Genomic DNA, 15,018 nt, shown 5'->3' with positions numbered 1-15,018 from the left:
ATGAGTTATGACTGATAAGTCATAAGATGTTGCTCAGTCATAGGCAAACATATTCAGGTTCTCAGAACCTCCTTCTGAGTTTAAAACATGAATTTGGGAGCTAAAATATTCGATGCTATTAGACATGGAAGGATACAGCTTCCCAGAAGATGAGCAAACTTTGGGATATGAGATGTTGAGTGGTACAATCTTGGGGGTGCCATTAGCTATGTAAGGATACAGCTCTTCAGAAGAAAATGAGCAAACTTTGGGATATGATGCTCTCTATAATGCAGCGTGTGTCCAAGTGTCACTGTGCCTTGGACACACACTCTGTGTTAAAGCACCGAAATTCCTTAAGCCTTGAGTTTCATGTTTCACTCATAGCATAACATGGTATGATGCCTGTCTGCAAACTCTTTGATACTCAATACTCCACTCTATAGTGTGCACCCCAGTAAAAATTCTTGTCTATATTTATGTACTTGTTTTCTTATTGGAGTTGATATATATCCTGATCTCTAAGGAGTGACACAGACAAAAAGATCTTCATGTATTCCTCACAGGCCACTGAATTCAACCCAGAACAGCAGAAAATTTCCATTGTTAGCTACTACTATGTGCTAGTAAAATTTCAGACCCTTCATTTAAATTATCTCATTTAATCCACTCAACAATTTTGAATGTAAAGTTTTACTAGTCTCACTTCAAAAATAAGAAATGACTTTGAGAGGTTAGAAACACGTTATCTAAGCTATCACAGGCATGTGTGGTTAGGGATGTCCTTAGAAAAGAAGCTTAGACCTTTTTGATTCCAAAACCAATGGTTCCTTAACCACTGTGGTATAATGTTCCTGACCCCGAGATGGCCTCAATCTCTTTTTGCAGCGATATCACTTCATTTGTATAATGTTCCTTATTTCGTTGACCCTTAGTATTTCCACTGAAACTTATTATTCACAAAGAGGTCATACTCTAAACTGGTATTTGTGCCAGCAGCATCCTGGCAAGTCTCAAGGGTGAACACAGTCAGCTGGTGGGCTGTGGGTACGAGAACATAAATACAACCCAGAAAAAAAATCACATCTGATCCTTCTGCCTGCAAATGATAAATGGTACATGGCAAACTCTCCAGCAGAGATGACTGTGTGTATAGCTAGCACTGTCTCCATGAGAAAACGTAGCTCTTCTATGAAGTAGTATGAACAGCATTAATGCCTGTCAAATGGAAGTTGTGTTTTCTGTGATAGCTTGGACAACCACATACTTACTGAACTGCTTTTGCACTGAGTGGTGACAGCCAACATATCCCATGAGCAGGATGGCTCACTGTGAATACTTGATCTATATCAATGGTTATTAGGCTACTCTGAAGGAAGGTAAGAGGAAGAATGTCTAGCTCTCAGATTGTCACATCCTGGGATTTGGTATCAAGGAAAGTGGGGATGTTCTTGAAATACTAAAGAATGTGATAAAATCCCTTGCTTGGAGGAGACTTTAAGTGAACATGGATAATTTACAGAAATAAAGATTACATAGTTGTTCAGGTCATTTTCTGTAAGAATTCATGCACATCTAGCCCCAAGTAAAATTATGAAGTATGAATAGCCTATCTCATGTTTCTTAATGAATATTTTTCAATAATTATTATTCCTCTCACGACTTTGCATTTTCTTGTGATTTTAGAACTCATGGTTATACTCTGACCTCAGGAATTTGCTCTCTCCATATAGTATGGGTCTCATTCCTCATCTTTAAAATTTGTCAAAAGGCTGATTCGGTGTTGGTGTACTTGCAGCTAATAAATAACAAATATAGTTTAGTATGGCTAAGGAGGCTACCCAGTCCAAAAGAAAAAAAAAGGTTTACATTTTAATTTGTGCTCACATCTTTTTTTTTTTTTTTTTTTTTTTTTCATGGCGGAAAATCGAGTATTTTTTTCTCTTGTTCCTCCTTTTTTTTTTTAAATTTATTTATTATTATTATACTTTAAGTTGTAGGGTACATGTGCATAACGTGCAGGTTTGTTACATATGTATACTTGTGCCATGTTGGTGTGCTGCACCCATCAACTCATCATTTACATCAGGTATAACTCACAGTGCAATCCCTCCCCCCTCCCCCCTCCCCATGATAGGCCCCGGTGTGTGATGTTCCCCTTTCTGAGTCCAAGTGATCTCATTGTTCAGTTCCCACCTATGAGTGAGAACATGCGATGTTTGGTTTTCTGTTCTTGTGATAGTTTGCTAAGAATGATGGTTTCCAGCTGCATCCATGTCTCTACAAAGGACACAAACTCATCCTTTTTTATGGCTGCATAGTATTCCATGGTGTATATGTGCCACATTTTCTTAATCCACTCTGTCACTGATGGACATTTGGGTTGATTCCAAGTCTTTGCTATTGTGAATAGTGCTGCAATAAACATACGTGTGCATGTGTCTTTATAGCAGCATAATTTATAATCCTTTGGGTATATACCCAGTAATGGGATGGCTGGGTCATATGGTACATCTAGTTCTAGATCCTTGAGGAATCGCCATACTGTTTTCCATAATGGTTGAACTAGTTTACAATCCCACCAACAGTGTAAAAGTGTTCCTATTTCTCCACATCCTCTCCAGAACCTGTCGTTTCCTGACTTTTTAATGATCGCCATTCTAACTGGTGTGAGATGGTATCTCATTGTGGTTTTGATTTGCATTTCTCTGATGGCCAGTGATGATGAGCATTTTTTCATGTGTCTGTTGGCTGTATGAATGTCTTCTTTTGAGAAATGTCTGTTCATATCCTTTGCCCACTTTTTGATGGGGTGGTTTGTTTTTTTCTTGTAAATTTGTTGGAGTTCTTTGTAGGTTCTGGATATTAGCCCTTTGTCAGATGAGGAGATTGCAAAAATTTTCTCCCATTCTGTAGGTTGCCTGTTCACTCTGATGGTAGTTTCTTTTGCTGTGTAGAAGCTCTTTAGTTTAATGAGATCCCATTTGTCAATTTTGGCTTTTGCTGCCGTTGCTTTTGGTGTTTTAGACATGAAGTCTTTGCCCATGCCTATGTCCTGAATGGTACTACCTAGGTTTTCCTCTAGGATTTTTATGGTATTAGGTCTAACATTTAAGTCTCTAATCCATCTTGAATTAATTTTCGTATAAGGAGTAAGGAAAGGATCCAGTTTCAGCTTTCTACTTATGGCTAGCCAATTTTCCCAGCACCATTTATTAAATAGGGAATCCTTTCCCCTTTTCTTGTTTCTCTCAGGTTTGTCAAAGATCAGATGGCTGTAGATGTGTGGTATTATTTCTGAGGACTCTGTTCTGTTCCATTGGTCTATATCTCTGTTTTGGTACCAGTACCATGCTGTTTTGGTTACTGTAGCCTTGTAGTATAGTTTGAAGTCAGGTAGCGTGATGCCTCCAGCTTTGTTCTTTTGACTTAGGATTGTCTTGGAGATGCGGGCTCTTTTTTGGTTCCATATGAACTTTAAAGCAGTTTTTTCCAATTCTGTGAAGAAACTCATTGGTAGCTTGATGGGGATGGCATTGAATCTATAAATTACCTTGGGCAGTATGGCCATTTTCACGATATTGATTCTTCCTATCCATGAGCATGGTATGTTCTTCCATTTGTTTGTGTCCTCTTTGATTTCACTGAGCAGTGGTTTGTAGTTCTCCTTGAAGAGGTCCTTTACATCCCTTGTAAGTTGGATTCCTAGGTATTTTATTCTCTTTGAAGCAATTGTGAATGGAAGTTCATTCCTGATTTGGCTCTCTGTTTGTCTGTTACTGGTGTATAAGAATGCTTGTGATTTTTGTACATTAATTTTGTATCCTGAGACTTTGCTGAAGTTGCTTATCAGCTTAAAGAGATTTTGGGCTGAGACAATGGGGTTTTCTAAATATACAATCATGTCATCTGCAAACAGGGACAATTTGACTTCTTCTTTTCCTAACTGAATACCCTTGATTTCTTTCTCTTGCCTAATTGCCCTAGCCAGAACTTCCAACACTATGTTGAATAGGAGTGGTGAGAGAGGGCATCCCTGTCTTGTGCCAGTTTTCAAAGGGAATTTTTTCAGTTTTTGTCCATTCAGTATGATATTGGCTGTGGGTTTGTCATAAATAGCTCTTATTATTTTGAGGTACATTCCATCAATACCGAATTTATTGAGCGTTTTTAGCATGAAGGGCTGTTGAATTTTGTCAAAAGCCTTTTCTGCATCTATTGAGATAATCATGTGGTTCTTGTCTTTGGTTCTGTTTATATGCTGGATTATGTTTATTGATTTGCGAATGTTGAACCAGCCTTGCATCCCAGGGATGAAGCCCACTTGATCATGGTGGATAAGCTTTTTGATGTGCTGCTGAATCCGGTTTGCCAGTATTTTATTGAGGATTTTTGCATCGATGTTCATCAGGGATATTGGTCTAAAATTCTCTTTTTTTGTTGTGTCTCTGCCAGGCTTTGGTATCAGGGTGATGTTGGCCTCATAAAATGAGTTAGGGAGGATTCCCTCTTTTTCTATTGATTGGAATAGTTTCAGAAGGAATGGTACCAACTCCTCCTTGTACCTCTGGTAGAATTCAGCTGTGAATCCATCTGGTCCTGGACTTTTTTTGGTTGGTAGACTATTAATTATTGCCTCAATTTCAGAGCCTGCTATTGGTCTATTCAGGGATTCAACTTCTTCCTGGTTTAGTCTTGGAAGGGTGTAAGTGTCCAGGAAATTATCCATTTCTTCTAGATTTTCCAGTTTATTTGCGTAGAGGTGTTTATAGTATTCTCTGATGGTAGTTTGTATTTCTGTGGGGTCGGTGGTGATATCCCCTTTATCATTTTTAATTGCGTCGATTTGATTCTTCTCTCTTTTCTTCTTTATTAGTCTTGCTAGTGGTCTGTCAATTTTGTTGATCTTTTCAAAAAACCAACTCCTGGATTCATTGATTGTTTGGAGAGTTTTTTGTGTCTCTATCTCCTTCAGTTCTGCTCTGATCTTAGTTATTTCTTGCCTTCTGCTAGCTTTCGAATGTGTTTGCTCTTGCTTCTCTAGTTCTTTTAATTGCGATGTTAGAGTGTCAATTTTAGATCTTTCCTGCTTTCTCTTGTGGGCATTTAGTGCTATAAATTTCCCTCTACACACTGCTTTAAATGTGTCCCAGAGATTCTGGTATGTTGTATCTTTGTTCTCATTGGTTTCAAAGAACATCTTTATTTCTGCCTTCATTTCGTTATGTACCCAGTAGTCATTCAGGAGCAGGTTGTTCAGTTTCCATGTAGTTGAGCGGTTTTGATTGAGTTTCTTAGTCCTGAGTTCTAGTTTGATTGCACTGTGGTCTGAGAGACAGTTTGTTATAATTTCTGTTCTTGTACATTTGCTGAGGAGTGCTTTACTTCCAATTACGTGGTCGATTTTGGAGTAAGTACGATGTGGTGCTGAGAAGAATGTATATTCTGTTGATTTGGGGTGGAGAGTTCTATAGATGTCTATTAGGTCTGCTTGCTGCAGAGATGAGTTCAATTCCTGGATATCCTTGTTAACTTTCTGTCTCGTTGATCTGTCTAATGTTGACAGTGGAGTGTTGAAGTCTCCCATTATTATTGTATGGGAGTCTAAGTCTCTTTGTAAGTCTCTAAGGACTTGCTTGATGAATCTGGGTGCTCCTGTATTGGGTGCATATATATTTAGGATAGTTAGCTCTTCCTGTTGAATTGATCCCTTTACCATTATGTAATGGCCTTCTTTGTCTCTTTTGATCTTTGATGGTTTAAAGTCTGTTTTATCAGAGACTAGGATTGCAACCCCCGCTTTTTTTTGTTCTCCATTTGCTTGGTAAATCTTCCTCCATCCCTTTATTTTGAGCCTATGTATGTCTCTGCGTGTGAGATGGGTCTCCTGAATACAGCAGACTGATGGGTCTTGACTCTTTATCCAGTTTGCCAGTCTGTGTCTTTTAATTGGAGCATTTAGTCCATTTACATTTAAGGTTAAATTTGTTATGTGTGAACTTGATCCTGCCATTATGATATTAACTGGTTATTTTGCTCATTAGTTGATGCAGTTTCTTCCTAGCCTCAATGGTCTTTACATTTTGGCATGTTTTTGCAATGGCTGGTACCGGTTGTTCCTTTCCATGTTTAGTGCTTCCTTCAGGGTCTCTTGTAAGGCAGGCCTGGTGGTGACAAAATCTCTAAGCATTTTCTTATCTGTAAAGGATTCTATTTCTCCTTCACTTATGAAACTTAGTTTGGCTGGATATGAAATTCTGGGTTTAAAATTCTTTTCTTTAAGAATGTTGAATATTGGCCCCCACTCTCTTCTGGCTTGGAGAGTTTCTGCCGAGAGATCTGCTGTTAGTCTGATGGGCTTCCCTTTGTGGGTAACCCGACCTTTCTCTCTGGCTGCCCTTAAGATTTTTTCCTTCATTTCAACTTTGATGAATCTGGCAAATATGTGTCTTGGAGTTGCTCTTCTCGAGGAGTATCTTTGTGGCGTTCTCTGTATTTCCTGGATTTGAATGTTGGCCTGCCCTACTAGGTTGGGGAAGTTCTCCTGGATGATATCCTGAAGAGTGTTTTCCAACTTGCTTCCATTTTCCCCCTCACTTTCAGGCACCCCAATCAGACGTAGATTTGGTCTTTTCACATAATCCCATACTTCTTGCAGGCTTTGTTCATTTCTTTTTCTTCTTTTTTCTTTTGGTTTCTCTTCTCGCTTCATTTCATTCATTTGATCCTCAATCGCAGATACTCTTTCTTCCAGTTGATCGAGTCGGTTACTGAAGCTTGTGCATTTGTCACGTATTTCTCGTGTCATGGTTTTCATCTCTTTCATTTCGTTTAGGACCTTCTCTGCATTAATTACTCTAGCCATCAATTCTTCCACTTTTTTTTCAAGATTTTTAGTTTCTTTGCGCTGGGTACGTAATTCCTCCTTTAGCTCTGAGAAATTTGATGGACTGAAGCCTTCTTCTCTCATCTCGTCAAAGTCATTCTCCGTCCAGCTTTGATCCGTTGCTGGCGATGAGCTGCGCTCCTTTGCCGGGGGAGATGCGCTCTTATTTTTTGAATTTCCAGCTTTTCTGCCCTGCTTTTTCCCCATCTTTGTGGTTTTATCTGCCTCTGGTCTTTGATGATGGTGATGTACTGATGGGGTTTTGGTGTAGGTGTCCTTCCTGCTTGATAGTTTTTCTTCTAACAGTCAGGACCCTCAGCTGTAGGTCTGTTGGAGATTGCTTGAGGTCCACTCCAGACCCTGTTTGCCTGGGTATCAGCAGCAGAGGCTGCAGAAGATAGAATATTTCTGAACAGCGAGTATACCTGTCTGATTCTTGCTTTGGAAGCTTCCTCTCAGGGGTGTACTCCATCCTGTGAGGTGTGGGGTGTCAGACTGCCCCTAGTGGGGGATGCCTCCCAGTTAGGCTACTCAGGGGTCAGGGACCCACTTGAGCAGGGAGTCTGTCCCTTCTCAGATCTCAACCTCCGTGTTGGGAGATCCACTGCTCTCTTCAAACCTGTCAGACAGAGTCCTTTGCGTCTGCAGAGGTTTCGGCTGTGTTTGTTATTTCCCTGTCCCCAGAGGTGGAGTCTACAGAGACAGGCAGGTTTCCTTGAGCTGCTGTGAGCTCCACCCAGTTCGAGCTTCCCAGCAGCTTTGTTTACCTACTTAAGCCTCAGCAATGGTGGGCGCCCCTCCCCCAGCCTCGCTGCTGCCTTGCCGGTAGATCACAGACTGCTGTGCTAGCAATGAGGAAGGCTCCGTGGGTGTGGGACCCTCCTGGCCAGGTGTGGGATATGATCTCCTGGTGTGCCTGTTTGCTTAAAGCGCAGTATTTGGGTGGGAGTTACCCGATTTTCCAGGTGTTGTGTGTCTCAGTTCCCCTGGCTAGGAAAAGGGATTCCCTTCCCCTTTGCGCTTCCCAGGTGAGGCAATGCCTCGCCCTGCTTCAGCTCTCGCTGGTCGGGCTGCAGCAGCTGACCAGCACCGATCGTCCGGCACTCCCCAGTGAGATGAACCCAGTACCTCAGTTGAAAATGCAGAAATCACCGGTCTTCTGTGTCGCTCGCGCTGGGAGTTGGAGACTGGAGCTGTTCCTATTTGTCCATCTTGCTCCGCCCCCTGCTCACATCTTAAGAGTGAATGTTATATGAATAAGACTTCCTTTTTCCTTAGCAGAGCCAAGTCACAGAGAGCTCTGTGAAGGGGGCTATGTTCTACAGTCCTCAGATAAAAACACTCATTGTATTCACAGCGCAGATCTTCAGTGCCAGACTACTCAGACATTCTGCTCATCTGGGTGCCCTTTCTAACACGCCTGTCCTAGTGTTTTAAAATCTAGTTACCAAAGCATGTAACCAGGTTACCTTTCCCACTGATTCTTCACTTCCAAATTGAAGAATACTTAAATGTAAAGATTTTTTAAATAGTATTTTTTGGAATACTATCAAAGAAAGATGTACGTATGGTTGGATTTGGAAAAAGGAAGGACAAGAAAAACAAACAAAATATGACCACCATATCAATAGGTGGAAGAGTAACAGATATGATAATGGTAACAATATCTACCTTGTTCCGTATGGTACAGCTCATCACAAAGAAAAGTGACGAGGAAGGAAAAAGGAAGGTGAGAATATACAAATAATTTGGGTACACTGATTACTTAGTGAATGTGATTACAAATATTCACATGGAAGAAGCATGTTAGTTAGGAAGACACAAACACTTCTATTTCCATTTTTGTAAGGTAGAGGCTTGCATAATGACCTTACTAGTTTGTATAAACCCAGATTCTGAATGATCAGCCTGAAGCATGGCTCCAGATAAAACAGCCTGTGTTTAAGCTCATAAAAGTCAGAGGTATGGCCTCAGATTGGGACAATCCTAACGTCCATCAATCGATTCCACCTTCCAGACACTCTACAGAACATCAAACATCAGAAAGAACCCGGGAAAACTTTCATCAATCATCTGCATACTTCTGGTGCACTTGAATGTACCCTGTCATATAGATAAATTACCCAGATGTCAAGCTAATTTTTTCAGTTTCCACTTGAAAGCTTTGTGTTGCCTAGGTCGAGTCAATATTAAATTAATATTTTCCCTTTTCCCCCACTATTCTAGGGACCATATTTCTGGATTATTGTTATACAGCATGATCTGGAGAACATGGTTAATCTGATATTCCAGTTGACTGAATGATGCCTTTAATATATGCATCATACCGATTTTATAGTGTTATTTTTATTCATGTTTCTGGTCATATCTTGTTCATTTCTCCTTTTTCACAGAAAACTCCTTGCGACTACATTTAAGCACCCTCAAAGACTTCATGATGTTTCTGATACTACGTATTACATGATTAATAGATGCTTGTTGAGTGGATTAATCTACAACATGTGGGTGACCGGTATTCAAACAGCTATGTTATAAAGACAGACTAGAGACAGAACTGTGTCCCACATGAATGTGTCCTTCTTGATCATGCATAAGATATTTTAGCCTTATTACCTTATTATACTTGAAGGTCATCATTACGAATTGTAAAAGCTGCTATTTAAAGAGGTCTAGTTGATAAGACAGTAGATCATGTCATACCCTTGTGTAACACCCTTCCATGGTTACCACTGCTCTAAGGATAAAAGTCAAGTCCCACATACATCCTAAAATGACTTAGTTCTGGACCATCTCTCTATACCTGCAGCCTTGGCTCACACATTCTCTCTGTTCCATGTACTTCAGTCATGTTTTTTTCTGTTTTTCACATCCTCAGAAACACAAAAATTCCTCCTACTGTAAGCCATTTGCCATGTTTAATCAGAATTCTCCAACTTATTTTCCTTCCCTAACCAGCCAATGTCCATTACTTCATTTTATCTTGACTCAAGCATCATTCTCTCAAAAGGGTCTTTTGAGACAGCTTCTACCTTCAACATGAGTAAACTTACTTAGGTACAGGCCCTCATAACACTCAGAACATGGATTGCAGTTTGTAATTAAGAATTCGTTCGCAAGGTCACTGAATAAAGTCAAATTCCTTCCACCAGACTCTGGACAACATAGAAGGAGGATTCTCACTTAGTTTGCTCACCACCGGATCCCCAGTGCCTAGCACAGTGCATAGCAGAAAGGAGTCACTCAGTAAATATTAGTGAGTGAATAAACAAATGAATGTGTGATTTTTCCTCTGACTTATTCACAGATATTTTTCATTTGCAAGGTTATATATAAGGAGCTGTGAATATTTTAAACAGTGGGTAACTCATTAACTTAGACATTAATGAAAATCATTTGGGATTTTCATTATTCTAAACCCAATCACTCTGTTTCCTTAATCAAGTATACTGTCCATGGTAACAGTTAAATCTGGCAATGGTATGGGATTTGTCAGAGATTTTTGTCTATGTGAAAATTACTTCATACCCCTGGCTGAAACTGAACAAGAGAATTCAAAGCAACATGACCCCTTCTGAATTCAAGGAATCACTGAAAATGTCAATTACTGCTAGATAGACAGGCAGAAAAGAATACATTCTTGTCTGTACATCTTTTGTCCTGCAAGACGTATGCTCCTGTTCCATTTTCTGAACAGTCTAGTAAAATTTAATTTACTTTTTCAATTTGTCTCCAGCCAAGCTTCCTTCTGTCAGCTATGCAGACATTTCGGGGCTAGCCATGTAGAGTAATAGGAGAAGGACAATGAGAATTAAATTACCTGTGCATTTGCGATCTGTGTCTTCTTTTTTTGACCCACTAATCGTCAACTTGCAGTTGAAGTTTTCCTCCCAGTATTCAGCAAACCATACATTTCTTCTGTTATTTTCAAGTGTACGGGATGTAAAGTAGGCATCAAACCCTAAACAGAGTTAAATGAAAAGGTCAGTGCTTGCAGGGCACTGCTGGCACATTCAGAAATAAAAATAAAAGTGACTTTTTCTCTTTGTTTTAGTGAACTGGATCCTCTTGTGTGCCAACCAAAAAAAAAAAAATTAACAGAAGGAGGAAAAATATTCTAATTGCATTAATCTATGACTAAATTCCTAGTTCAATCTGACAGGTAGGTAGTTACTAGCATAATTTCCATTTGTAGGTGAGAAAACAGAGAGTTATAAGAAATAGTAACATGCCTAAAGTCAACCATTATGCCACATTCTGCATCCCTAATCGTGTTAGCTCCTGATCCATGAATATTATTTTAAGAACCTCCTTTCACTTAGCAATATCCCATTATGTAATTGACTTTCTAGTCAAATTAGAAGGAAAAGGTTTTGAAGAGGTTGTAGGTGAACTGACTCCAATATAAATCTCAATCCAATGTATAAAGAGTATCCAGATAAGCAGGAATGAGGAGGCCAGGGAACTCTCTAGCTTCCTCTTTAGGACAGTGTGACTTTAAATATTCGTATGGGGTCACAAGATCTTGCAAGAGTCATAGTGGAAAAAGAGATTGGATTCAGTGTCCCTAGGCTCAAATCCCAAATCTATGAATCTCACTCAGTCATGGACCCATGAGCGGGTACACACTTAACCTATCTGATTTTCCTTCAATCCACTAGCAGCAATGAAGACTACACCATCTCCTTCCCCCACAGCATCTTGTTTGTGGCCATGGAAAAACTTTGGAAACTTACAAAGTTGAGTTCTATGATCAAGAACCATAGGGAAAAAAAATGGACCTACTTTCAGAACACTTAAATTATTCAAAGTTTTCCCTTACCTGTAAGGCCATAAAAAAGGAATAATTACAATTACAAAAATAAGAAGTATTTTATGTACATTTTCTCATAAAATGTCACATCAGCCAAAGGAAGTGGTAGTCTCAGATCCATACTCTAAAGTTTAAAATGAAGGCTTAGAGAAGAATTTGGACCCACATCTGCCTAATTCTAGACCCTGGTTTCTGACACCCATGCTATGGGGCAGTGAGTCTCACATTTTGGTGGGCATTGCAATCATTTGGAGAGCTGATAAAGAATACAGAGTCCAGCTCATTGAGGTAGGCAGTATCTGAGTCTTGTTATTTTTTTTTTTCAAGTTCCCCCGCAAATTCTCTTAACCACCAATGGTCAACAACTACTGCTATGAAGCTCTTCCATGGCCCACTTACCAAGCCACTTCCTCTCTTTCTCTACTAGATGCCCCATCACCAACTTACTGTATCAGCTATTGATTCCATAGGGCAACTGGGTGGTTCGACAGGTAGAAGAGCAAAAACAATCATGTGTTCAGCTATTGGAATGGATAAGTCAATCAAAACGGCAAAACCCACTACACAGACTGACAGTCCTGAGCCAAAGCCACTTTCAAAAAATGAAGCTCCTCTCAGACAATTCAAAGCAGCAGAAGCAGAGGTCAAATGGATATTATTCCATTTAGTTACTTCTTGCTGACTTGCCTCTTCTTAGCTGAGTCAGATTCTTTCAGGATCTAAGAGTCTGTTTATTCTTCTAGCTAGGGAAAAACATAAATTAAGTCTTGAAGTTTGCTTCTATTCAATTTTGCTCACAAAGAATAAAATTGTCCACGAGAGACTTAAGTTTTAAGAGAGATCTTGTTGTAGCCATGTATTTACAATGCCTTGGAATATACTTGGCAGCTCTCTGGGTTAGGCATACACTATAGCTTTTCTTTACTAATGGCTATGGAGCTTCTGATACAGAATGGTTTAAAGTTTTCCCTCTGGCTGAAGTCACCAAGCCATCACTCTTGGTCTGTCATTATAGTTCCTGCAACCTAAAGATTCTACCTATCTTGTTTGAGGAATAGACTGTCCAATACAAGATATACAGTTACCAAGGTGGAGCAGAGGGAATGTCAGGGGTAGAAGCAAAAATTAGAATGACTCTATTAATATTATTATATATGTGTGTGTGTGTGTGTGTGTGTGTGTGTGTGTCATAGTGAATTGATATTTTCTTCCAAACTTTCTACTAGAGCCAAGAAGAAAAGTAATCTGAACACATATCCCATTACTATTAAATTGTCAGAGTATTTAAATATAAACCAAGGCACCAAGACCAGAGTTTTAGGTCACTGGAAAGAGAATCAGAGTCACGTAAAAGGAGATCATTCTTTTATGCAGGGCAGATGGTATTTTTATTATGAAATTGTTCCTTTTATTAGACAGATAAATTTAATTTCAAAAATTAATCTCCAGGTGCCTCTGAAGCAAATGCCCCATTGGTTACATGTTGAGCAATATTCCTGTAATCTTGAAAGTAAACTTAGAACAACATAGAGAAAATGAAATGGATTTTAGCTGGTGTTAGGACCATACCAGTCTGGTTCTTTCCTCTTTTAACTGGGTTGCTGCCCTCAAACAACCCTTGAAATTGGTGGTTGAGACAAGAGAGTACAAAACAATCGAAACATCATTTATCCCAGGCATCGTGTTTGGTAAGTGACCTTTCCAGGTGAGAGAGAGAAAAAGCTCTTGCAAGTGTGTGGTATGAAGGGAAGCCTATCAGAATGTCAAGAGGGGGTCAGAGGACCCAGTTGCCTGCTCTGCCAGGATAATGGGAGCTGAGAGATACTGATGGCGCTTCCTGTGACATCAGAAAGTGACCAGGAGTCCTGACGGCTGCCTTCTCAACACTATTCATGTGTTGGAGATTAGAACACCCCTGTTAGCGTAGGTGCCAGGGGGTACCCAAGGCTTCATTTTACCAGCCTATAAACAGAAAGTCTGCTTTCTTCTTAGGAAGAATGGCCCAATGATTCAGAAAAATAAAGCTTCTACCACATCATAGGCATATGACACTAATAGAATCAGTGAATGAAGCAATTAATAAAAAGAACAAAAGGAAATGACAACGGGGGAGAGAGAGGGAGAAAAAGAAAAGGAAAAGAGGTGATGTAGGGAAAGGGAGGGAAGGGGAGAGGAGGGGAGAGAAGAGAGAAGAAAGAGGCATTGATTAGGGTGAGAAACAGGGAATTCCCTGTTGCTGAGAGTGCAAATAACTATAAAAATTTTGAAAAATAGGTCAGCATTATCTATTAACATTATTAATATGCATTCTTAAAGACCAGCCATTCTACTGCTAGGTACATGCACTAGAAAGTTCACACACATGCACCACAATATACATTCAAGAATGTGTAGCGTGGTAATATCTGTAATAACTAAATCCGAAACAACCCAAATGCCTATGAAATACACAGAAAAAAAAGTGCTGTTCACAAAAACACGTATGAATCTCATAACAAATGTACAAACCAGGAACGAAAGAATGCATTCAGTATCATTTATGTCACATAAAGTTCAGAATTGGGCAAAAATAAGCTACATTGTTTAATGAGGCAGTCATATGTGGTTCAACTACAAAGAGAAACATTGAAACTATTACAGTAAAAGTAGGATATTCTAAAAAAAATAGATTATTTCTGGAGGTACAAGAGAGGAGACAGACATATGGTGGACAGAAACAGTGCTGGGGCATCTATCATTCTGCTAGTATTCTTGACTGGGTGGTAACGTTATAACTATTTTTAAACCCTACATAGTTGTTTCATGCCCTTATATATTTCTATAACATAACCTGTGGCAGTGATTTAAATTTGGCTCTTAAAAAAAGTCCATGTCCTAACCCCCCAAACTTGTGAATATGACATTATTTGGAAAATATATTAATATTGTATAGCAATAAGTTACATCACAAATAAAATTAATTTAGGGATTTCTTGATGGGATGATCCTGGATTATTCATGAGGGCTGTAAATCCAATGACAAGAATCCTTATAAGATACATACAGAAGAGAGACACACAGAATGTGAGAAGGAGATGTGAAGATGAACACAGATGGAGTATTGCAGCCACAAGCCCAGGAATGCTTGGAACCAGGAAACGCTACTCCGCCTAGAATATTCAGAGGGTGGTGGCCCCAGTTGAAACTTTGACTTTGGATTTCTGGCCCCCAGAACCATAAGATAATACATTTCTGTTGTTTTAAAGAACCAAATTTGTAGTCATTTTTCATGTTATCCTTAGGAAAGGAATACACCTTAGTAAATAAAATATCCTGTTGTGGTATACCTTACTAGCTTCTCTTT

At 39.4% G+C, this 15,018-nt stretch overlaps 1 protein-coding gene across 9 annotated transcripts in view; it reads right to left on the bottom strand.

The window, feature by feature from the left end:
• LOC105477634 (glutamate metabotropic receptor 7) overlaps positions 1 to 15,018 on the bottom strand; it is an 898,220-nt gene that overhangs the window by 332,409 nt on the left and 550,793 nt on the right. For all 9 annotated transcript variants that reach the window (XR_011620207.1, XR_984853.3, XR_011620206.1 and 6 more), the window contains exon 5: positions 10,683 to 10,823. Coding sequence is in view for 5 of the 9 variants with exons in the window: in XM_071092123.1 (XP_070948224.1) it covers positions 10,683 to 10,823 (141 nt within the window). In the remaining 4 variants the exon portion in view is untranslated. The remainder of the gene's footprint in view (positions 1 to 10,682; positions 10,824 to 15,018) is intronic.

Source organism: Macaca nemestrina, chromosome 2, assembly GCF_043159975.1.
Source record: "Macaca nemestrina isolate mMacNem1 chromosome 2, mMacNem.hap1, whole genome shotgun sequence".
In the NCBI taxonomy this organism is placed as follows: domain Eukaryota; kingdom Metazoa; phylum Chordata; class Mammalia; order Primates; family Cercopithecidae; genus Macaca; species Macaca nemestrina.
The sequence above is the reverse complement of the archived record's forward strand: the minus strand, read 5'-3'. Positions and strand labels throughout refer to the sequence as shown.